The sequence below is a fragment of the Phocoena phocoena genome, chromosome 16 (assembly GCF_963924675.1).
Source record: "Phocoena phocoena chromosome 16, mPhoPho1.1, whole genome shotgun sequence".
NCBI lineage: Eukaryota > Metazoa > Chordata > Mammalia > Artiodactyla > Phocoenidae > Phocoena > Phocoena phocoena.
The window spans coordinates 15,021,985-15,048,803 of record NC_089234.1 but is presented as its reverse complement, the minus strand read 5'-3'; the positions used below and the strand labels follow the sequence as shown (position 1 = coordinate 15,048,803).

At 33.9% G+C, this 26,819-nt stretch overlaps 1 protein-coding gene across 1 annotated transcript in view; it reads left to right on the top strand.

Moving 5' to 3' along the window:
• The window catches only part of ATRNL1 (attractin like 1), a 691,263-nt gene that overhangs the window by 122,160 nt on the left and 542,284 nt on the right, over nucleotides 1–26,819 (top strand). The window contains exons 11-15 of the mRNA XM_065893763.1: nucleotides 9,311–9,395; nucleotides 10,692–10,900; nucleotides 11,923–12,041; nucleotides 16,509–16,641; nucleotides 20,522–20,703. Of these exons, the coding sequence (XP_065749835.1) occupies nucleotides 9,311–9,395; nucleotides 10,692–10,900; nucleotides 11,923–12,041; nucleotides 16,509–16,641; nucleotides 20,522–20,703 (728 nt within the window). The remainder of the gene's footprint in view (nucleotides 1–9,310; nucleotides 9,396–10,691; nucleotides 10,901–11,922; nucleotides 12,042–16,508; nucleotides 16,642–20,521; nucleotides 20,704–26,819) is intronic.

Below are 26,819 nucleotides of genomic sequence, written 5' to 3'. Positions count from 1 at the left end.
GAACAGTATTCCCAGGAATGGAATATACAGCCTTCAGAACCCCAAAAGACCTATCAGATGTTCGCTTTCTTCCTTGCAATGGGAGTTGAAAGATGTAATAGTTGGTGTTTCAGTTCAGATGAGCTGTCTCAGAATGCTCTTGACCTCTAGGCCCCTAAATAGCTTACTACACGAAAGGTCTCTGAATCTTCGTAGGTTTTATCTTCCACCCTTTGAAGCATATATGTCTTAACAAGGCCTCCAATGCATTAACTGTTATTGTTCACCTGGCACTATTAGAATGATACCATTAATGTAGTGGAAAAATGAAATGTTCTGCAAGATGTCCAATTGGGCCAAATGTGTCCTGACAGAAGTTAACATAATCCCAAGGCAAAATTGTGAATGTATACTATTCTATTCCATATGAATACATACTGCTTTTGGTCCTCTTTTCTGGTAGGGTTAGCAAAGAACACATTTGCCAAATCAGTGACCATGTTAATCTGCTCTAACAAAGATACACATCTTGCATGCTGCCTGCAGTTTGGGCTACTAACTTGAATCACAGTGGTGAGCTATTGTCATCTTCCAGGTATTGTTTAGTTTACAGGGGCCAGATTGGTAATTTAAACAATTTGAGGGGGTCCATTATCCAACATTCTTTAGGATAATACTAATTTATGCCATTCACTCCCTCTGAAATGCAACATTATTTTAAAACTTATTATATTATCCAGCGGGTAACAGTTCCAGAGGCTTCAGCTTGATCTTTTCCACTGTAACAGGCAAGGACCCAACGTTGGGGTGGTTCCATTTGCCAAGAATGTCTATTCCAATTATTAATCTAGGGACTTAGGACATGACCACTGCATAGGTCTGCAGACCCACTGGCTCATTTTGAGAAGAACCTTGGCCAGGATGCCATTAATTTCATCATTCCCGTATTATCCCTGCTATAAAGAGAGGCCATGATGTGTCAGTGTCAACTCAGACCTTGTGTCCAGCAGTACTTGCAATGTTTGTGGTTGCTTTTTTCTCTAGGCTGGGGTTACACAATGAAATGACCATTGGTACCTTTGAGGAAGAACTAGGGACGCTATTACCATGTATACTTGCTGTGGTATTACAGGGTCCTTCCTCCTGGGTCCCAGACTTTTAAATGTATCAGCTCTGGATTTAAAAAGTGGCTCACATCCAGAAATTGAGCAATGAATTATGACTTTTTATTGTAGCATCTGCCATCAGCTTTCTGATCGTTTATCCTTGATTTCTTCTGATGACATAAGTTAGGTAGTACCCTTGTTGGCTGCCCATCTGTTTTGCTTCTAGGGATGCTGTGTTCTATTAGATGTCTCTATAATTCTCAGTAGGTCAGTCCTCTTGCTGACGCTTAGATCTTGCTGCTTATTACAGTAATGGCTCTCTACTTGGATTGGATTCTGATGGTTAAGTGTCACCAGCTGGCCTCTATTTTCCTATTGTCTCCATCACTGAGCACAGTTCTGTTACAGTTTTTCATACCATCAGCTTTGGTCTATGAAGGAAAGCCACCGCTTTCTCAGTGATGCCAGTATCCCTCTCACCATCACATTCTTCATGGCTTCAGTAAATGACATACGTTCTGGCCCTGCCGTAGGTAGAATGACCTGGTGGGTTTTCTGATGTTATACAGTATATCATGATAGAAAACTCTGACCACGTGGTCCCTTGATAATACCTGTGAAGCACTCCATCTCTGCCAGGGCTCAATAACATGACAAGACTAGAGGTATAAAAATCTCGCCTGCATATGGCGTGGCCTGTGGCAGGTGTGTAGGGTCTGCACTGGGATTATTTCACAGGGGCTTTCTATATATTGCACATGCTGCTTTTTCCAACAGTGACAGGACCACTTTCCTAGACTTTTAACCCCTACTTTTAGTGTTTGCTATGACAATTCTGGCATTTAGACTGTATTTTTCCATGTTTCTAGGAGTCATCTTTTTCCCCCCAGCTTTACTGAGGTGTAATTGATAAAATTGTAAGATATTTAAAGTGTACATTCTGATGATTTGATATAAATATACATTGTGAAAGGATCCCCCCACATCTAGTTAATTAGCGCATCCATCATCGCCTCATATATTTATCTTTTTTCTTTTTGGTGAAAACACGTTCTACTCAGCAAGTTTCAGGTGTACAATATTGGGTTAGCAACTGTTGTCACCAAGTATACATTAGATCCTCAGACCTTATTCATCTTATAGCTGGAAGCTTGTACCCTTTCCTCAACCTCTCCCTATTTCCCCCATACCTGGAAACCACTTTTCTACTCTGTGTTTCTATGAGTTTGACTTTGTTTTTTTTTTAAGATTTCACATGTAAGTGATACCATTTATTATTTGTCTTTTTCTGTCTGGCTTATTTCTTTTAGCATAATACCCTCAAGCTCCATACATGTTGTCACGAACAGCAGGATTTCTTTCTTTCAAATGACTGAATAATATTCCATTGTATATATATACCACATCTTTATCCATTCATCTATTGCCGGACACTTAGGCTGTTTCTGTCTCTTGGCTATTGTGAATAATGCTGCAATGAACATGGGAGTGCAGATATCTCTTTGATATCCTGTTTACATTTTCTTTGGGTATATACCCAGAAGTGGGATTGGTGGATCATATAGCAGTTCGATTTTTAGCTTTTTGAGGAACTTCCATATTGTTTTCCATAGTCGCTTTACCAATTTACATTCCCACTGACAGTGCACCCGGGTTCCCTTTTCTCCACGTCTTCGCTAACACTTGCCATCTCTGGCCTTTTTGGTGATATCCATTCTGTGAGGTGTAAGGTGATGTCTCATTGTGGTTTTGATTTGCATTTCCCTGATGATTAGGGATGCTGAGTACCTTTTCGTGTACATGTTGCCCATTTGTGTGTCTTCTTTGGAAAAATATCTCTTCAATTTCTCTACCTGTTTTTTTAATCATGTTGTTTGGGTATCTTGGCTATTGAGTTGTGTGATTTCTTTATATATTTTGGATATTAACCCCATATCAGATATATGATTTACAAATATTTTCTCCCATTCAGTAGTAGGTTACTTTTTCATTTTGTTGATGGTTTCCTTTGCTGTGTATAGGAGTCATCTTAACAGTGAATTCACACCATCTCCCAGGGTTCTTATAAGGGGATAAATCCTAAATCCTGCATCTTGGAGAGTGTTTTTTTTTTTTTTTTTTTGCGGTACACAGGCCTCTCACTGTTGTGGAGCACAGGCTCCGGATGCGCAGGCTCAGCGGCCATGGCTCACGGGCCCAGCCGCTCCACGGCATGTGGGATCTTCCCGGACCGGGGCACGAACCCGTGTCCCCTGCATCGGCAGGCGGACCCTCAACCACTGCACCACCAGGGAAGCCCTTGCAGAGTGCTTTTAAATAAATAAATAATTTTTTCCTAATCCAGTGTAAGGTTCTGATGCTTTTGGTCAAACTCCCTTCAGAATCCAGAACCATGTGTATTCCCCCCAACTTCTGCCAGTATTTGCTATCTAGGTCGTACAGATCCTTTGAGACGTAGTCCGTTTCTTTTCTTAGCAGTCCCAGAATGTAACAGGCTGAGTTATGCTGAGCCAAGTTATAGACCCAATGGCCAATAGGGAAGGTGTGAGCAGGTTCTGAACTAGGGTACAGGTGTTACTGGAGGGAAGCTGCTGCACTGGGTTCAGAGCAAGGGTAGAGTACTGTCTCTCAGTAGAGTAGGGTAGACCACTTCTGCAGTCTCAGAAGATTCAGGAAAATTTAGAAATACAAAGTTGGGGGAGATTTTCAGGGCATCAGCTCCGATGTTCCCATCCCATGTGTCAGGGTCTTATACTTAACACCAATAAAAGGTTATTTTTCACCTGTGATACATGTCTAGTGTTGGTGGGGAGGGCATATTTGCTTACTGTTATTAGTTAGGGACCAAGGCTAAATTGCATTTTCTTTCATTGGTAATTAAATGGTTCCATCCAGAAATGCAGTTATCACTTTAGCTTGCATTTCCTTGACTAAAACAAGTCATATTGTCACATCCAACTTCTAAGGGGTGTGGGAGTATCATTTTGCCTAGGCCTTAAGGACGACAACTGGAATATTTGTTGAGCAGCACCAAAGTCTACCACAAATATTGTGTGTAATTATTTTTGAACGTTTAGTATAATTGAAGGTTATGTCCTGGAGATAGTAATAAAGCCTTCACCTCCTGCAACCACATATATTAAAAGGCAAAGAACTTCTTGAAGTAGAATTGGGTTGTATTATTATTTGTCTGAGTTAATTGCTCTTATGTATAATTTTTTTTTATTACTGTACTGTAATGCTTTTCTTCTGCAGGGACTTGTGTACTTTTTTAAAAAACTGTATTATTGTGTTTTTATTTTCAAGAAGTTAATGTTTATCTCAAAAAGGATATTTTGATGGTGTGGTGAGGCAGTATAACGTAAAGAAGTTAAGGAGATCTGGTTTTGATTTAACTTTACTATTTAATGACTTTAAGGAAGTTACCTAACTTCTAAAGACTGTTTTCCTTATTTAAAACATGGTGACAAAAATATTTACTCCTCAGAGTTGTTTTGAGAGTTAAATATTATATAGCACTGATAAGCAATTAGTATGTTATTTTTATTAGGTAAAGGTCATGGCCGCCACTTTAGGAATCTTTACCCATTTAAAAAGACTATAAAATGTTTGATGAATTCTTCAGTTAATTTTATATAATATTATAATAGTAATTAAAAATGTTTTTTAACTATTAGAAGCAACTATGTGCTTTTCAATTTCGGGCTTCCATAGCCCATAGATAGGGAGGAGGAGGCTTTTCTGTGATGAACCTTGTGGGATTATTTGCTTTTAAACTTTGCACATATATATCTTTAGTTAAAAACAAGTGGAATAAAAACAAACCACAGCAGTACAGAAGTCAAATGAGACACAAATTAGTGGATCAGGGATAAATGCTCAAAAAATGGTTCTGGGCAATTGGTATATGGAAATATACTGAGAAATATCTGGGAAATATTGTATATGGGGAAAATTAAGTTAGATCCATGCAGCAAATACAAAAATATCTTCCAACTTGATTGAAGATCAGAATAGTAAGAGCCAAACTGTACATCCTTTGAAGAAAGTTAGAGATTATCTTTACAATCTTGAGTTAAGAATAAAAAGCACAAATCACAAGGAAAACAATACATTTTTAAAAATAGCTCTTTATTGGAGTCTAATTGCTTCACAATACTATGTTAGTTTCTGTTGCACAACACAGCGAATCAGCCATGTGCATACACATGTCCCCATATCTTGTCCCTCTTGAGCCTCCCTCCCACCCTCCCTATCCCATCCCTCTAGGACATCGCAAAGCACTGAGCCGATATCCCTGTGCTCTGCTGCTTCTTCCCAGCAGCCAACTATTTTACATTCGGTAGTGTATGTATGTAGATGCTGCTCTCACTTTGTCCCAGCTTTGCCCTTCCACCCCATGTCCTCAAGTCCATTTTCTATGTCTACCTCTTTATTCCTGCCCTGCAACTAGGTTCATCAGTACCATTTTTTTTTTTTTTAGATTCTGTATATATGCGTTTGTATATGGTATTTGCTTTTCTCTTTCTGACTTACTTCACTCTGTGTGACAGACTCTAGGTTCATCCACCTCACTACAAATAACTCAATTTCATTTCTTTTTATGGCTGAGTAATATTCCATTGTATATATGTGCCACATCTTCTTTATCCATTCATCTGTCAGGCATTTAGCTTGGTTCCACGTCCAGGCAATTGTAAATAGTGCTGCAGTGAACATTGTGGTACATGTCTCTTTTTGAATTATGGCGGAAACCAATAAATTTGACCAAGTTAATGTACAGGCTTTTTGATGAAGATATAGTTCTCCAAAGAAGATATACAAATATCCCAATAAGGACATAAAAAGACGCCTAACATCACTAATCATTAGGGAATTGCAAATCAAAACCACAGTGAGATACCACTCACACCCATTAGGATGGCTATTATCAAGAAATAGAAAACAACAAATGTTGACCAGGATGTGGAGAAATTGGAACCCTTGTGCACTGCTAGGGGGAATGTAAAATGGTATGGCCACTATAGGACAGAGTATAGAGGTTCCTCAAAAAGTTAAACATAATTACCATATGATCCAGCAGTTCTGCTTCTGGGTATACACACAAGAGAATTGAAATCAGGGGCAGGAACAGATATCTGTACACCCATGTTCCTAGCAGCATTATTCACAGTAGCCAAAATCTGGAAACAACCTACATATCCATATATGGATGAATGGATAAAGAAAGTGTCGTACATACATACAATGGAAATTATTCAGGGTTTAAAAAGGAAGGAAATTCTGACACATGCTACAGCACAGATGAACTTTGAATACATGCTTAGGGAAATAAGCCAGTCACAAAAGGACAAATACTGTATGAATTCATTCATTTGAGGTGCTTAGAATAGTCAAATTTATAGACAAAAAAGTAGAGTAGTGGTTACCATGGGCTGGGGAGAGAAGGGAATGGGTGGTTATTATTTAATGGGTACAGAGTTTTAGTTTTGCAAGATGAAGGAAGCCCTGGAGATGGATGGTGATGATGGCACAACAATGCGAACGTACTTAATGTCACTGAACTGTTCACTTAAAAATGGTTAAAAAACCAAAAAAAAAAAAAAAAAAACTCAATAGGTTGAACAAAATAAGCAAGGTGGAGAAGAATCCATAGTTTGATACCATTTATATTGTTTTATTAACTACAAAAATACTCTATATAGATCATAGGTATGGGAACATTGATAAAACAATATAGGATAGTGGTTGTGTCCAAAGACAGAAGACATAAAGCAGTTGAATTTGAGAGGGAGTACACAGGGAGCCTCAATCATATCTGTAATATTTTCTTTCTTTAGCAAATCTACAGTAAACGTGGTAAAATATTGGGTTTGACAGATCTGGGTAGTGGTATATAGGTGTATATAATACCATTCTTTAGACTATTCTGTGTACTTCAAAATTTTCTTTTTCCCTAAAGAGAGCATAGAGTTACAAGAAATCTTCAAAAGTCCTAATTTTTAGTAAATGCTGGCCTTTATTCTCTCAGCTCTTTTTCCTGATTCACTTATTAGATGGGTTTTCTGAGCATTTTCCCTGGTTCTCATTTTGGAAATCTGCTTTTCTTCCCTCCTTCTGCTGATTTGTTTTGGACGCTGGCCGAATTACTTATTCTTTAGTCCTATATAGGCTCAGATTGTTGGGTCATTTTCTTTTCTGGATTCCAGATGTCCCAAAGATGACCTTGAAGATGATTTTTCTTTGGAGATTTTTAAAATAAACTGGTTTCTGGAAGTCCTAATTTCTGGAAGTCCTACTCTTTGATCTGACTCTTTTCTGTTTCATTTCTTTGACGCACATTCAGGTTTCTAATTCTGTTGCTGGAATACTGTATTCAACACACAATTTATGAATCAGTGGCCATGTGGGGTGTGTGTGTGTGTGTGTGTGTGTGTGTGTTGGGTTTTGGTGGAATGATTAAAATCTGTCTGCCTTAACTCATTATCTGTCTCTAACATTTTCATCTCTTTCTTTGTCAAAGTCTGTACCTTTTACAGGTCACCCCTTCTCTCCAAATGGGAATTATCTTTCAGAATCCATTCAATATACTTTTATAACATCAGGCATTCATAAACATAATTTATAGAAAAACAAAGGTAATCTAATGGGCCTTAAGGACATTGCTTAACTTCTCCTAGGTCTCCTTTTTCATTTCTGGCATATGGTGATAACCTGCTCAATCAATCTCACTGGATTCTTATACAGACTATTTTAAGTTATATAGATGAAAGCACTTTGGAAGTTTTATATTACTGCATGCATATAAATGTACACCTAAGAAATGTACATTTCTTAAGTGAACTCTAATGCATAAAACTGGTAGACTATGAATGTTATGTGTAAGCCTTTATAATAGTAGTTCTCAAAATGTGATCTTCAGAGCCTTGGCTCCTGGGAATGTTAATAGGTGTTATGTGAAAAGTGCTTCTATGGATAAAACATTGGGAAAACACTGGGTTTAGTAAAGTTAGGCTTCTGTGCTTTTGTACTCTCTCTTTTGAGAGTAGTTAATAGGTTCATGTACTTTGTGAACTGTAGAGAGAGATTATATCAACTAAGGAATACCCCTTTTGGGGCAGATTTGTGAACCTCAGAATACACTGAGAGTGGGAGATATAATTCAAGATATATTTTATTGCTCTCAGTCTTCCAGTTTAATGTTCTAAACTATGGTTTTCGTTTTTGTGATTCCTTTGATCTTTACTAGTAATAATATTGAATTAAAGCCAAATTTGTTATTTCATTTCTAGTGTAATAGGCATGATTGCTTATATAAGAAAACAAGTAATTCATTACAACTAATTGTATTTGAGATTATTTTCTTGTTTCAGAAGGGCTTCTACGTTACCAAAAAATGAAATAAATTTGTTTTAAACCTTGTTACATCTATGTACTTGTATTAAATACCAAGGCCTGCTTTTAGATATGCCATGTCTAAGAGGATAAAATCTAAAACACTGTCCTGAGAATGTTTCTAGTCACTGAATACTGAATTATTTGACATTTCAAAATCTCTATTAATATATGTGTCAATTCTGAGGCTATATTTAAATGATAAACAGTTTTCTTTAATCATTTTTCTTTCCATAGTCTTTATGTAGCTCATGAATTATTTAGGTTTCTTCTTTTCACTTTTTTCTATTTTTTGCAACTAAGGCTCTTCTCCTTTACATAAAATGAAAACTATTCCTTTGAAATATCGAATCATTAAACTGATTTAAATATTTTATTTTGATGATTCCATTTTTAGGCATTCTCTCATTGAGTATTATATATTCCGTTTAATTTTGCATGCATGCATGTAAAATTTGATTTAGTGATTTAACTTTCTGATGGGTTTGCCCAATATTGACATTCATGAATTTTACTATATGATTCTTGGTTTATTTAATAAAATATGTCATTGAAATTACCCTCCAATGTAAAGTTCATCTAATTTTTTTCCTTTGATTTCCTTTATTCTCATACATGTAAAATTATTTCTGAGAATTTTAGGCAGAAGTTATTTTTATCTAAGGAATAATGCTAGTTGAGTAATGATACTAAATTGTAGGTCATGGAAAATTAATGAAAGGCTTCCTAATTTTAAGTATTGTATCTTTATTTGGCCAATGATTATTTTATAGTATTTGTCTTAAATAGTTTTTTTTTCACTTTTTGTTTTGCTGTTTTCATTTTCCTAGCTTGTGATGAATGGAAAATATTACCGAAACCAAACCTTCATAGAGATGTCAACAGATTTGGACACTCTGCAGTTGTCATTAATGGGTAAAAGAAGCACATTTATCAGTCATACTACCCATATATTTTGTTATTCTTTAAAAAAATTATTGTTTGTACTTAATGGATTGGATTTTATATATCCCTGAAATACCGCGGAATGAATTTTGCTTCATTAACCATATCCTTCATTTCTTTTTTGTTTAAATTTATTTAAGGGGCAGGGGAGTATCAAAGGAAAGGTGCTGAGATAGAACTTCAGATACTCTTTTAAAAAGTCATCCTGCCTTCTTTCCTTTTTCCAGAGATCATTAATGACTTCCTTATAAAAGATCAGCCTGAAGTGATAGAAAGGCTAGCCACATATTTCTTCTGAGGAGAGCAAGGGAAGTGAGAAGAATTAGATTCTCATTTTGGTTCTGTCATAACTGAATGTGTGACTTTTGACAAATCTCTTAACCTCTCTGGCCTTTAAGACTGTTCTATCCAGTGGGAATTTGTACTGGATGATCATTAAGTTACCTTCATCCTTTAAGTTATTATGATTTTGCTATTTCTATAGCAAAAGTTCATTAATGTGGACTTGTGACAGTAAACAATATGCTAGATCATTCCTTAGCTTAAAATTTGTAATTCATGATGACATTTTTCATAAGTTCATTTTATTACTACCTTATTCTAATTATGTAAAAAGTTCTCCAATATAATACTAAAAGTAGTCAGAACTTAATCACAATGAAGCTGTGTAACTGATATCAGTTAGCTTTTGAAACTGAAATAAAATGAAATTCAGAGTGTAAACATAAAACCTCTAGGCTTCTCTGTTGAAAACTGCATTTGGTTGATTTTTATTTTACTTTTTTTAAATAATAAAAGATATTCTTGAAGGATTTTCTGATCTTTTCCCTTTATTGTGTTAATAATATTTTTAGAAACAAAAATTAGGCTGTTTTGAGGGCATGTCAAATTTTTTGGCATTGGTAGTGTTAATTCAGTAATCATCTGGGCTTTTCAAATTGAAACTTTGAAAATCTTTTTGATAATTTTACTCTTGGTCTTTTTATTTTACAAGAGGATAGTAAAACACTATATGAAGAACTCTATATCTAATTTCTAAATTCTTTGTATTCAAAAATTATAATTCTGTATAGCAATTCTAAAGTGTATCTTATTGTCTAAAGTATATCTTATTATAGTATATACAGCTATTATATATTTCTAAAAAATTGTTTCCTAACTAGATAAGATAATGTAAAATGTGTATTTAAATTTATTTTTAAAACTAACACATTAGAGACTTTTCTTAATATTGTTCCTTTAAGATTCTTATTTTGTCTCTAATAGGTCCATGTATATATTTGGAGGATTTTCTAGTGTACTCCTTAATGATATACTTGTATACAAGCCTCCAAATTGCAAGGCTTTCAGAGATGAAGAACTTTGTAAAAATGCTGGTCCAGGGATAAAATGTATTTGGAATAAAAATCACTGTGAATCTTGGGAGTCTGGGAATACTAATAATATTCTTAGAGCTAAGTGCCCTCTGAAAACAGGTAAAAATTTTTTTTCTTTCTTATATTTGGAACAAAGCTTCTTTATTTGGCTAGAAATGGAAATGCATTCTGCTTGTAAGAATTACCTTAGTAGCTTTCAGAAATTAAAAACTCATAATCCTCTAATTAGGAATTCTAATGTTTGAATTTAGCAGTGATTAGTAATTTAATATCTTTATTAGCTATTTTTAGTTTTCTTTTTTGAATTCTGTATGTAATATTTATCAATTTGTATATGTAACATGGCCATATATATGAATTATTTTCATATGTAAGTAAAAAATGCTTTCAAATACACCCTGTCTAAGATATACTGTATGCTTCAAAGAAAAAAAATGAAGTAATTTATTCTGCATTTGGTAGTTTTCTTCTTTCTGAATTATTGCCAAGGCAGACCATAAAGTTAAAAATTTTCATGAGTTTTGTTATAATTTAATATTTCTTATAAAATATTGAATAAATAAATCAAACTTATGAATAATTACTAGTAAATATTTATTTATGAGGAATGATTTGGATAAAAATTGTTCAATTTTCTTTAAATGAGTGGGGCTCTTATACATTTTTGGTGCTACAATTAACAAGTCAAGTTTTGCTAATCTATAATAAGTCATGTCTAAATATCCTTATGAAGAATAATAAGCAATGAGTATTTGTTATAATGTTTTCTTTTAGATATATAGTAGTACATTTTGTTTAGTAAAATACCTCTAAGTCTTTTTCTCCCTCCATAATGTGTAAATTTTAATTAATTAATTAATTAATTTATTTATTTTAATGTGTAAATTTTAAATGGCTGTAGGATCCTGGTAGACTGAATAAAGATGAGTCTAAGAGGTATCTAAATCCCTTTAATTAAATTACAAAATTGAGTTCATATTGAAGAATTAATTTTGATATTGATGGTTATATTTATGGTTTAAAAATGTCTTAGTGATTCTTAACAGATGTTAAAAATATGTGAATTAAGACGTGTGACATTTTCTTTTTCGTCCTGATATGTTCTCTCATTTGTATCACAGCTGCTTCTGATGACAGATGTTACAGATATGCAGATTGTGCCAGCTGTACTGCCAATACAAATGGGTGCCAGTGGTGCGATGACAAGAAATGCATTTCATCAAACAGTAACTGCAGTATGGTTAGTATTTACGGGTAAATGATGTTGTAGCTAACATGCTACTTTATAATCGTTAGCTTACCATTTAGTACCACTGTACAAAATAGCACTTTCCTTATCAAGATATTTAGACTAGGGAAGGGGGAAGGGCGAAATAGGGGTATGAGATTAAGAGATACAAACTACTATGTATAAAATTGATAAGCAACAAGGATATATTGTCCAGCACAGGGAGTTATAGCCATTGTTTTGTAAGAATGTTAAATGGAGTATATAATCTTTAAGAATGTTGAATCACTGTGTTGCACACCTGAAGCTAATTCAATATGGTAAACCAACTATACTTCAAAAAAAAAAAAAAGACATTTAGAAAGTATGTAGGAAATCACCTACTTCCTGGTTTGTTGTAAATTCAGCCTGTAGTTCCTTGCGCCTATTTGTCAGTCTAGATTCCATTTTGAATCTGGAAACTTTTACTTCTTTTCATAAATAAGGTTGGGAAAATCCTTTCAAAAATTGTTTTTAAGAAAAGACTGTAGCTATAAACATTGTCTTCTGTGCTGATGAAAATAGGATTATATAAGGATTATATTTATATAAGTCATTTCCATGAGATTCTTGTCAGACATGCATTAATAGTGGTGTGGTTTAGGTTTTGTTTATACACTTTGTGTGCAAGTTTAATCTGAAGTATTGACAGTGGTAGTTTTCCTTTTATCTCTCTTTAGATCTTTGGTTCTCTGAGGCAATATTGTCCCCTGGAGGGACATTTGGCAATGCGTATTTTTTGGGTTGTCACAACTGTGGGGCTGCTACTGGCATCTACTATGGAGAAAGCCAGGGATGCTGCTAAACATCCTACAATGAATGAACAACCCTCCCACAAAAAATAATTATCTGGCTCAAAATTTCACTAGTGATGAGGTTGAGAACCCTATTGTAGATAAGAGTATTGAAAAAATTATAAAATTAGTATTGATGATAGATTAAAATGGATTAAGAGCAGCAAAAATTAAGCTTTTAAGTGGGTTGCATCAAAATGTGCCATATTTTTTAGAGGATGTCAACAAGTTGAAGGAAAAAAATTTTTAAGTATTAACAATTATGTTTAGTAGGGTTAAAGATTCTCTTATTGGAGTATAGCTTAAATAACTAAATAGTGTGCAGACAGATTTTCAACTAAATACATATTATTTTTTCTTTTTCTGAATTTTTATTAATCAAGAAAACTATCCACTTGTTTTTCAAGATACCAGGCAGAAGTAAAAGGTAAAGAAAAGGGATGAAAACTAAGTAAAAAGTTTTTATTTTATCATCTAAAATTTTTCTTTAGTAACCAGTCATATTTCAAAATAGTTAGTTGTATGATTCTATTCTAAAATAATATTTAAAACTTAAAATGAAGGAAGATATTGAATTATTGACTAATCAGATTGAACCCTTTTGTTTTCATACATACTGTATTGGTGTGTACTTTTCAGTGATATGAATTGCTGTAATGATAATAGATAATAGATAATAATATGACATGACTTACTTTGAAAATTTGAATTATTTTTTATACTTGCATAATATTCATCTAATGGGAGTTACATTAGTGAATAATGTGGAAGTAGGAGCTAAGTAAAATAAAATATAGGAATAAGGGACTAAAATGGAGAACGTTATGAGATAAAAATTGCAAGCAGATTTTACTTAAAAATTTGTTCAGTAACTGAGTTAATTTGTGTTTAGACATTTACACTATATGAAAATACACATATCTCAAAAATTGTATTATGCAAATTGTTATCAAGTGTTCATTTTTAAAAGTGGCCTTTTGCTTTAGAGTTATTTTTGATAATGATGTGTTAACAAGGAAGGTACTGGGTGAGATAGTATAAGTGAGCAGATGGTACTCACTTGTAATTTAGACTTGGATGTAATGTGTCCTTTGGACGGTTTTATCAGAATGTCTGATGATTAAGCTAAACCAAATGCTAATGGATACAGAAAGGTCTATGAGATTTTAGTGTAAATGATGTCCACTGAGATTCTATTTCATTATTTAGTCATAGTTACTGCAAGTTGCATATTTTGTGCTCTAATAGCTCCAATAACCTTACTTCTTACAGATTTTCATTTTAAATTTACATCTAAATATAGTAGGATGAAGATGAGTAGAGTAATGGTTATGCGTCACAGTCTGTTTACTAATGTGCATCTGGTTCATTAGGCCAAAAAATGCCCGCCATGTTTCAAAGTAACAGTCAGCTTTCTTCCATCATTGAATAAATTGGCCCTGTGTGTGACTGAAATATAATTTCATCTATTGTACTGTTTCAGTATCTTTTGTACTGTTTCAGTATCAATAAATGATTATACTGTTCTTTTTTTTTTTTAATAAATTTATTTTTGGCTGCACTGGGTCTTCATTGCTGTGCGCAGGCTTTCTCTAGTTGCGGCGAGCAGCGGCTACTCTTTGTTGCGCTGCGTGTGCTTCTCATTGCAGTGGCTTCTCTCGTTGCAGAGCACGGGCTCTGGGTGCACGGGCTTCAGTAGTTGTGGCATGCAGGCTTATTAGTTGTGGCTCACGGGCTAAGAGCGCAGGCTCGGTAGTTGTGGTGCACAGGCTTAGTTGCTCTGTGGCATGTGGGATCTTCCTGGACCAGGGCTTGAACCTGTGTCCCCTGCATTGGTAGGCGGATTCTTAACCACCACGCCGCCAGGGAAGTCCCAATTATACCGTTCTTAATGAAGAGCAGTTGAGTTATTTGGATGGTGACTCTGATGTTACCATTGTTATTCTAAAGATTGGCATTAAGCTGTTATTCTTTCTCTTATTCTAACATGTTGTTTAGCCATTCTCTTGTCTTTTTTTGGTTATTTTATTTATCAGATGATTCAAGTAAATTTATTTTTAGTTAGTTAACAGATGTTTGGAACTATAATAATTGTATAGAATAATACTAAGATTTATATACTATATGAGAACAAAAAGCTATGAATCAGAAAAACAACATTAAGAAAATTTATATGTTCTTAATGAAAACGTGATGGTTGAATAAGAGTTGCAATGTAATTTGGGTTTTAAAAAAATATTTCTTCTGCGATTATTTTAGGATGAGTAAGATAAACATTAGTATCTATGTACTTTTTTTCTTTTTTTTTTTTTTTTTTTGCAGTACGTGGGCCTCTCACTGTTGTGGCCTCTCCGGTTGCGGAGCACAGGCTCCGGACGCGCAACCTCAGCGGCCATGGCTCACGGGCCCAGCCGCTCCGTGGCATGTGGGATCTTCCCAGACCGGGGCACGAACCCATGTCCCCTGCATTGGCAGGCAGACTCTCAATCACTGCGCCACCAGGGAAGCCCCTATCTATGTACTTTTAATCTGTGACCTTATAGTATATGCAGTTTGCTCTAAAGAAATTAACATCTTTGAAATGGAGGTGACTGCAATGTATTTTATGTTGGAAAGTATAGTAGTTTATAAATAAATATTTGATGGGTGACATTTTAAAGTATATATTTAAGAGGATAAAAATTGCTTCAACCATTTTTATATATGGGCGAGTTATAAGCAGATTTTAACTGTTAAGTTTTTTGGTTGAAAAGAACTATTTAACACCCTTACATGAGAAAGCCTGAGGTAAGTATGTCTGCCTACTGAAATAAAAGGGGCCTCAGGGTGCAGCATGTGTTTTTTCCTTTTTGTTTTTTTTCTCAAAAAAGAGTAACAGGAAGAGTTGAGCCCAAAATTTTAGAATTTGATTTTCATTATCATAGATGCTAAAAGTATTATGTGAAATATTGAAACTTGATATATGCAAGGAACTGACACCAAAGTTTCTATGTTGCCTTTTTTTTCTTTTTTAACCTTTAACCTCTTAGAGCTGGAATTAGTTGAAATATGATAGTTGTATAATAGGACTGATCAAAATGTAACTTTTGCAGATTCTTTTCAACCTCCATTATGGAAATGTGACAGATACATACAGGAGAAACATCAATTAACCAAAACCATTATTTAATGTCTGTGGAAGTAAAATTAGTTTGAGTTATTGAGAAAATAATTTATCTTTTTAGATTTTATTGGATTTTGATAAAACATCTCTTTAAGTTTTTCTACTTCATTCCCAAGGGTCTGTATGATAGTTTTATTATGACTAGAATTCTTTCATATGATCATTGAGAGAATTGACTTTGTGCATTGGCTTTATTTATTGATTGGAAACCTGTTATCAGATTCAATAGAATAGGTTTTCATTACATGGTTTCTGTTTCAAATTGTGTAATTTGCACGTTTTTCCAGTAAGCACACATTCTAATTCAAAGAACTTTGTTTAAATAAAGAAATGAGTCAGAGAAATTCTGATTCAGTACAACTGGATTTGGTGTTAGAAATCTGTGTTGTAAAGCTCACCAGGTGACTTATATGTACACTGAAGTTTAAGAGTCATTGCTGTACAAAGGTGAAAAATAACATGCTTTATCTTTTAATTTTCTAGTCTGTGAAAAACTATACCAAATGTCATGTGAGAAATGAGCAGATTTGTAACAAACTTACCAGTTGTAAAAGCTGTTCACTAAACTTGAATTGTCAGTGGGATCAGAGACAACAAGAGTGCCAGGCTTTACCAGGTAAAGATTTCAATTTGGTAAATGAGTTTTATAGTCCACAGACGAATGCCATTATAGTAAAGAACATTTAGTAAGAACATTCCATTTTCTAAAATTAAATCAGTAGCAAATAAACAATAATATTGGAGTAATGATAGCAGTGTTTCTACAAGAAAAGTTTGTTCATTTCTAATTCTTTTAAGATGTTCAAGGTTTCTTGTATTTATTATGCTATTGACTTGATCAGAATACTGTTCAATTAAAAAATTATGTCTTAAAAACATAGAAAATAAAAAGTATTCAGACTAGTATCCAGATCTAGCAATGTTAACATTTTAGCATATTGGATTTATTTTTTAAGTGCCCTTTATTTTTTAAATTTCAGGAACTGTTTTTTACTGACTGCTTTTTTGTTACAAATTGAAACATTTATAGTAATTGTTATATGATTTAATGAGAATCTAAGTTCTGCAAACCAGAGCAAAACTCATTATATTTATTTTTAAAAAAATAAATAATTAATTAGGTTGTGCCAGGTCTTAGTTGTGGCAGGCAGGCTCCTTAGTTGTGTCTCGCCAGCTCCTTAGTTGCAGCATGTGTACTCCTTAGTTGCGGCTTGCCAGCTCCTTAGTTGTGGCATGTGAACTCTTAGTTGTGGCATGCATATGGGATCTAGTTCCCGGGCCCCCTGCATTGGAAGTGTGGGGTCTTAACAACTGTGCCACCAGGGAAGTCCCAAAACTCATTTTAAAAAGAAATTTCAATTTAATTTTTATAGCTAACACTCTTCTTAGTGGACCCTAAGTACTCTTTCTTTCAAATATGAAAGAGAAAAGCAGAAAATTGAAAACTTGTATAGATATTTAACCAGTTCCATTTTCTTATTTTACAGATAAGCTGAAACACACTGGTTATGTGACTTGCTTAAAAGTGCCTGACTTGTAAATGGCAGAGGGGACTAATAACGGGGAGTTCTATTTCTGTTCAGTTTTTTTGCCTGTTTCTATATCATGATTTTTTAAAAAAATTCTTTCATAGAAAAATTTTCTGAACCTATGTAGTTCTAGAAAGTGTTGGAAAATTCCATCACAGGATTTAAGTCTTTCCTATATAAGTTCATGTAAGAAAATAAAAATTAGATTGCCTTTAAAAGTACCATTGAGGTTTTGGAATTTTCTCTATGTACTGACTTTTGAAGCTTTTAAATAGTGATATATGCATGTGTGTTCACTTTGAGTGAATTAGAGAATATTAATGCAGTAGGCAGGATTTGAGAAGCATTAGTGATATGATACTAAACTTGAAAGTAATGATTTCTAAGTGTTAAAATCTAAAAATAACATGTAGATCAGAAAAAATACTTATAAAGTCTCTTTAAAAAGACAAAGAAAATGCTAGACTACAATAAGATTTGACTGAAGGAATATATATGCTTAAAGGAATATTACTCAATAAGAAGGGAATTAGATTACCAGTGGAAATTTGGAAAAATAATAGTGAAGTTTTATTTGGTAGTACCCATCTATTCATTGCTTGGGAAAATATTTTGGTTTGGTATAAGGGTTCTACTTGACCAGGCTATTATTTTGGAGAATAATAAATAGAATAAAATATTTTATTATGTACTAACTTACCTTGTCCTGTGTTCATATTTACTAAGAACCAGCTTGGTATATATATAGTTTGGTTTCCATTCAGCTTGTCTCAAGGAAGTGAATGCTCTAAATGGAGGGCCCAGTCTGTATAGTAGTTGCACTTTTCCATGAAAATTTGTGAATTGCATTTTTCCCATTGATCTCATATAAAATTGGCAATTTGAATTTGTCTAACTAAACTTATTGAAAAAATTAACCGCTATCCTTTTAACTCTAAAGCTGAGTTAATGCTCAATACTACGGAAGCCTAAAACATCAAAACATTTGGGTCAGTGCTATAATTTAGTTTAGCCTCAAAGGCCCATGCATTGTTTGCATTTGTATGATTTATCAACCAGGTATTTTTGATCTTATAAAAAAAAGAGACAGGCAAAACTAATGTAAATCCTTCCTTGATTTAGTAAGGAAAGAAACAGCCGAAATTTAACCAAAACTTTTGCACTCTTTCCTTAAAGTGATTTGGTACTTTAGATTTCAGAAGACAAGGAAGATTGCTATATGTGTAGCCCGAAAATGAAAACAGACGTGTTTGAAAGTCTTATTAAGTGACTCCAGTTTATTGAGGGGTTACTTTGTTCCAAGCACTGTGTGTTATTCTCATTACCTAGTTTAACAGGACAGCAGTTATTAAAGAACCAGAGTACCCTGTAATACTAAGATATTATTTGCTTTTGTGATTCTCATTCTGTTATAGGTTTGCTATGTAAATAGTTTTCCAAAGGCTACATAATATGTGATTCCAATAGATTGAATGTAGATGCAGATACGAGAATACAGTTATATTAAACCAATACTAAAGAGATTTGCAAAAATATTTATAGAACAATGCCACACTTTTCACTATTTTGGTTTTTGGAGACTATAATTAAAAAATTAAAAACGCTATTTATTTTAAGTTGTTATATTTTTCCCCAACATTTTATTATAAAAAAGTTCAAACATATAGAAAAACTGAAAAAATTGTAGAGAGGATACCCAATACCCTCACCCTAGATTCTGTGATGCACATTTTCCTCTGCTTTATTCCTGATCTCTTTGCCTATCCATGCCCTATTCATTTATCAACCCATATCAATTTTTTGATGCCAGGGACCTGATTTGAACTGCTCCTAATGAGAAAATTTGATGGTACATCTTCTTCAAGCCTATAATAGCATAAAGGGACAAGACATCCCAGAAACTGGAGAAGTGTGTTTGTAATAAAAATTTAAATTATAATTTTAAATGGATAAGTATATTTTTAAAAGATCAGTTTTTATTTTTAATATGATCAAACCCAATAGATATAAAATGCATAAGGGAAAAAATATGTGGAGTTCTCAATAATTTTTAAGAGTTAGAGGGGTCTTGAGACCAGAATATTTGAGAATTGCTGCTTTATAATAATTCCATAAAGATTGTATTATGCATCCAAGGCTGAAAGGGCAAGAGGCACTGATATATTTTGTGATGTGGAAACTAAAATGTAGTGAAACTTCATAGGTCGGTGTGTTAATAAAACACTGCAACGTTAATTAATGCACATTAGAGCATAACTTTATATTGTATTTATAAATCCATGTTTTAGAAAATAGGCACTGTTTTAAGTGCAGTTTGGACCCTAAGGATAAACCACTGTTACTGAATGGTATGTTTAAACTTTCGAAAGACCTGAATGACTGTGTAAAAATAAATACTAGAAAGCAAAGCTTATAGCTTCTTTACTATACATAAATGAGATGAGACTTCTCGCCCCACAGTTATAATTAAAGAATCAAAGAACCCAGCTTATATCAAAATCGTACACCTGGGCTATGGAAATTAGATTTAGAGGACAATTAGCTACACTTGTAGGATAACTTTGAAATTGCTTTTGTTATGTGCTGGTTATTTTTCTATTAAAGTGATCTTGTATTATATAAATTGCACTTTGGGACATAAGTGCAGTAGTAAATTTACTTGCTGAGAAACCATATGCCAGTACACTAGGTTTACACAGAAAACCTAACAGTCAACACATTTTAACAGATGTTATAGAGCCGTAGCTTCTCTTATGTTTAAGAATTAAAGAAAAAATTAGGATCTTCTTATTCTTCATCAAACTATTAGACAAATTTAGTTTGGTATGTTATAGTGATATATTTAAATTTTTATTGTTAAAATTATTTAAACAAATACCGAAGTTGTATTTAGAATGCTGAAATAATTGAAAAATACACATGCTTTTTGGTAATCTAAAAATAAGATATAATTTTTTTTTTGATTAGCTCATCTTTGTGGAGAAGGATGGAATCATATTGGGGATGCTTGTCTTAGAATTAATTCCAGTAGAGAAAACTATGACAATGCAAAACTTTATTGCTATAATCTTAGTGGAAATCTTGCTTCATTAACAACCTCGAAAGAAGTAGAATTTGTACTGGATGAAATACAGAAGTATACGCAACAGGTAACAACTATACTTGTTTTTATTATGGAAATATGCTGATAATCCTGTAACCATTGGCAATGGTTCATTCTTTTTGTTTTTTAATACATTATTTTTACTAAATTGTCGAAGTAAAAGTAGAACTGATTTCTTTGGTAATAAAGTTTTCTAAATTACTCATCTCATGTTTTGCTCAGTAAACCATCGCATTATCTTACCAAGAAGACATCTCATATGAATAAATATACTTTAAATATACTTTAAAACTTGTGCATATAATTTAAGAATTTGTTTTGAAGTGTAATAATTTTGGGATGTCCCTTATAATAGAACACTAGACCAACACATTGGCTATATTTGTATATATGTATCTTTGTGTGTGTGTTCTGTGGGTTAAGTTTTTGAATTATACTATTTTCCTAGGTATAGATTTGCTTGAAATAATATACAAATAGCAGGACTTAAACTGATTTTTAAAGTACATGGGAGATTTGGAACATAAGCATTTGGGAACAGTTTCAGTTTCCTAGAGAGTTGGTCCATAGAAAATGGAATATTTCCTTGGAAATAATGTTAAATATCATTTTATAAGAAATATTTAATAGGAACTCACAGTATTTTCTGTTCTTGGGATGTTAAAATACAGTCAACTCTTAAGAACAGATTTAAGTTGGAGATTTGGAAATAATTTACTAAATATTGTTTTGAAATATCTTATTTACTTACTTGAAATGTCTTGAGGACATTTTAAAAAATTGAGGTATATTTGACATGTTGTTTTAGGTAGACAACATAATGATTTTATATTTGTAATATTGTGATATATACTGTTTTTGGTTTTTTTTTTAGGTTCCACATGTAAGTGAGATCATTTTCTTTCTCTGTCTGACTCATTTCACTTAGCATAATGCTCTCAAGAGCCATCCGTGTTGTCGCAAATGGCAAGATTTCAGTACCCTGTGATCTCACTTCTGTGTTGAATTTAAAACAGAGAAACAAGAATACACATGAAAAAACAAAAAACCAAGCTCAAAGATATAAAGAACAGATTGGTAGTTGTCAGAGGCAAGGGTGGAGGGTGGGCAAAATGGGTGAAGGGGGTCAAAAGGTACAGACTTACAGTTATAAAATAAACAAGCCATGGGGCTGCAATTCATGGCATGGTGACTATAGGTAATAATACTGTATTATGTATTTGAAAGGCGCTAGGAGAGTGGATCTTAAAAATCCTCATCACAAGAAAACTGTGTATGGTGACAGATGTTAAGTAGACTTATGTGGTGATCATTCCACAATATAAACAAATATTGAATCATTATTTTATATACCTGAAACTAATACAATGTTATATGTCAATCATACATCAATTAAAAAAGAAAAAATATAGTCAACTCTTAAGTTGTAGGAGATTTAGAAATAATTTACTAAATCTAATTTAAAATACCTTATTTAGTTCGTATACATACTTGAAATATACTAAGATAATATAAACTCTCATAGCATCATTGAAGATTTTTGTATTTTGTGTCAAAATAAAATTAGAACTCAATATAGATCAGGTAAGTGATAAAGCTAAACAATAATAAATACCTCAGATCTGAGGTGTGTACAAGATTTGGCCAATGTTTAAGATACACACACACACACATAGACACCCTGTGGTAAATAATCCACAAAGTGGCATGATTTCTATACAAATAATGGAGATATGGCTATAATTCAACTATTGCTTTGAAAACTATATTAGATCTCAATGACTTTTTTTGACCTTAGGTTATGGCTTTTATTGGACAAGGGTCTGTTGGTGCTACAGAACTCCACTCTGCAGTGCAGTGGATATGGTTTTGGCTTGAAAACTTTTCAGAGCAAAGATTACCAATTGCTTGCTATTGAAACAGTTAAGTAATACTTCCTTGGTATAGCTGATTTTTAAGCAGCGTCGAGGACAGCAAATCAAAATGATGGAGAGCATGCAGTCTGGACATACTGCTTATCTCCACAGCTTAGTAGCAAGTTAACCTCCCCAGCTTATGTTCCTCATCTGTAAACTGGGATAGTAATCATAGCTATCTTATATGTTTATTGTGAGAAATAAATGAGGTATTGTATGTGAAGAGCATAGATACATTTTATTTCTTAGTGTTTACTAAAGTTATTATTACTGTTTGCATTTTAAAGATTATTTTTGTATGTCTGTTTCCACTACCGCTGTAACTACTATTTCCAAGAATCATTAATTAGATAATGAAATCTTAAGTAACTAAATGAATTTATTCGATGAATAGTTAAGAATATTGATATTGACTGTAGAAAAATATTTACCCCAGACTAGTGTTTTAATTTTTCCACTTTACAAAGCCTTACTCCACTCACCCCCACTAATTATACCTTTTCCTTCTTAAGATCATTTCTGATTTATGCTAAAGAATAGGAATATATGTTACTGATTTTCCTTTTGCTAATAACAGGGGAACAAGCATCTGATTTTTAAAAAGTGATATAAGAGCAGTTTTGTATAAATGTTAAAAAATTAGAGGCACTTAAACACATACTCTTTTGAAATGTTTGTATGAACATTCAGTTCATTATTACTGCCTGCCGTCATTTTTGTGGTCGTATTAGTGTGTGTATTTCTCATGAGTATCGATACAGATAATTTAATTTCTAATGCCATTTTATATCTGTAGAGTCAAAGCCCTCCCTCCATTAATAAAATTGATAAATTTATTATACCCCCAGTTTTATAAATATTCAGAAATTTTACGTGGATATCATATTGTGATACTTGGCTGTCAAACATTTGTTATATGCTTGATATTAATAGGGAAAAGAAAAACTATAATAATTAAATTTGTATGAAAAATTGATCTGTAAAACCATTTTTGTGTGAACTGAAGCTATATTTCTGGGAAGGATGGGCTAATCTTCATTCATTTAGTACAAATTTATTGAGCATCTTCATTGTACTTGGCAGTCTACTGCTTGCTGAGAATATAGAGATCAAAAACAATCACTGTTGTTAAAGAGCTTATGGGGGAGAAATACAAACACAGTTATACCAAAGTGTGATAATTGCAATGATAGATGCACGCAGGGTGATGTATGAAGGTAGAGGATGGATACCTGAACAGTAACGTGGACTTAAGGAGTTTCCTAGAGTAATGCTGTAGTTAATTATTGCAGGACTTTGAGTTGGCCAGCGCATGAAGATATTTGTAAGGAGGTCAGAGAAGTGCCTCTGTTTTTTCTCTTAATTTGCCTTGTTTGAGAGCTACCAGCTTCATGGTTGAGGATAAGATGCGAGTGGTGTCATCTAGGAGAGATCTATTGATTTTTAAAAAATATTTTAGAAAATATTGACAGGGTATTATTTGTAAAGTTTTATTTTTAGTCATATGGAGCATATAACATAATTTAAGATCTATTTATATTCTTGTACTGCCAAGAGCTTCATTTCTTTAATTACAAAATTGAGATTCAGTTATCAATGAACATTTGGAAATTAGTTCTACTGAATATGTATAACTTATAAAGAGCGTCTTATTGGTAGATCCACATTCTTTGAGTTTTAGAAAGTACTAGTGTTTGGCATTTGAGCTCTATTGCTTTTTTCCTTGTTTAAAATACATTATTTTTAGTTTTTACATTTTAACCTTGAAATATGCTATTTTAGAAGTTTCATATTTCAAGATTTCTTATGTAAGTTGCTCATTTTTTCTTGCTTATGATTATACAGTAGGTCCTTATTAGTTATCTATTTTATATATAGTAGTGTGTATATGCTTATGATTATAAGTCATAAAGGTTAGACCAACAATTATTTTGGATGTATGATGAACTTAGATTCAGTAGTTTGTGGCATAGCCTGCCCTGTAAATGAAGAATGTTTTATTTCATTAGAAATATGAGCTTTAGCAAATTTCAAAGGTGGAATTTTCTGCAAGGTGACATTCCACTAAGCATATCTTTATATAAAATGAATTATATCCTGAGTCATTGCAGTTGTATAGACTTAAGGTAACCCTTCTGTAGCAAATAAAGATTGACAAATCCATGCACTTTAAACAGGTATCCTGGATCAAATGATCATTTATTTATCAGAACTGGCTAATGAAATGTTGCAATGATTTATGGTGTGCTGCAGTAAATTTTCATAATATAGTAATTTATCTTTCATTCTTCAACTGCCTGTCCAGTTCATTTACTGCATAATAGTTACTTTAAATGTTTTATCAACTGCTTATTTTTCTGTTCCTCTCCTCTTCCTTGCAGATTCTTATCATGATGATTTAGAGAATAATATTTCATTTTAAATGACTTGTTTTTACTATAGATAGTTTGGAAATATAGACAGAGTTGCTGTAATGTGAAGCACAGTCATTAATCTGAAATAGCTATGTTGGATTGATTCCTGCTGTTATTATCAAGAACTATAAAAATGTTATAGCTTTTGTTATCAAAATATCTTTGAGAATAAGTATGAAATATATGATGATCACAAGGCAAAGCAGCATGTGTGTTTTTATAATTAGAAACATTATTTATTAAGCACTATCTCTGTCTCAGGAATTGGATGTTGGAAAATAAGCATCTCTGTTCTAATGGCCTTGCTTAGCAAAATTTGTTGACTGCCTACTATGTGTACAGTACTCTACTAGGTGATATGAGATCTACTGTTATAATGAATATTCGTAATATTTTAATTTCATTTAAGAAATATTGAGTATTTTCTGTGTGAAAATTGTTATATTTATACACTATAAATTTCTAGGTCTACGGGTTCTTTATAAGCTCTCTAGGACCATTTGTACAACATATTTAGAATAAATACTGGATTTATATATCTTATTTCTATATTGTTAAAGACTCAAGTGGAGGGACATATTTTTCTCTATCCTGACAGTCAGTAATCTAAAAAAAAAAAAAAGATGATGTGGAGTTTTGAAACTACTTCACATTATAATATTAGTAGCTTGGTAACTGAGAACATAAATTATTATTATGTATATTTAAGGTAGAAATGTTTAGGAATGATGTCAGCAAGGTGATAGAATGGGAGTTTGCAGTGCTCATTCCCTCACAGAAACATTGATTTGAACAATCATCCATATACAAAATACCTTTACAAAAGCTAAGGAGTCCAGGTAAGAGATTATAGCACCGGGTTGGGGGCGGTGGGGGGAACACAGAAATAAGAAAACACTCATTGAAGATGGTAGAAAGGACAGTTTCACATTACCTGCATCATCCTTCCCCTAAGCCTGCACGGTACAGGAAGCACGGTGAGAAAGGGTGAGAAATACCCTCTGCAAAGGGGAAGGAGAATGAAATGAGCACCGATTTTGCTTTGGACCCTACTTCCAGGCCTGCTCTAGTGAACCCCGGTGCCTGGATGATCCCTGTGGACCCAGGTACCAGGCATATCCCAGTGCCACACTGGCTCCTGTGGTCTCAGGCTGCAGGCTGGCACCCGCAGGCTCAGCCTCCAGGCTAGTCCCCCATATCCCTAGGAAACAGGAGACCTAGGATCCATACCCTCTCCATTAGACCCCAGCACTGGGCTGGCCTCTAGAGACCCGGGGTCAGGCTCATCCCAGTGGACTCAGGCTTCAGGCCCTCCCCTATGATCCCAGGTACCAGGCCCACCCCCATGGACTTAGGCGTCAGAAGACTCAGGACCAGGCTTGCCCCAGTGGACCCTGGCCCAGCCTCATGACCATACTTGATGGCCCAGGTGCCCGGCTGGCCCCAGCACCAGTCCATAGGATTCAGGCTCATGGCCTGATCCAGTGCCAGGTAAGCCCTGTGGATCCATGCTCCTGGGTGGCTCCCACAGTTCCAGGCTCCAAACTGGCCCATGGACCAGGCTGTAGGCCTGCCACAGTGGACCAGGTTCCAGGCTCACCACTTTGTACTCAGTTACCAGTCCTACCCCAGTGGATCCTTGTGCCAGACTGGCCCTTCAGATCTAGGATCCAGGCCTGCACCCACAGACTCAGGCTCCGGGCTTGCCCTCATGGAAAAGAGAAAGCGGCAGAAAGCTCATTTAAAGGAATAATTATAGGAAACTTCCCAAATATGGAGAGGGAAAAGAACATCCAGATCCATAAATCCCGAAGAACCTCAAATAGATTAAA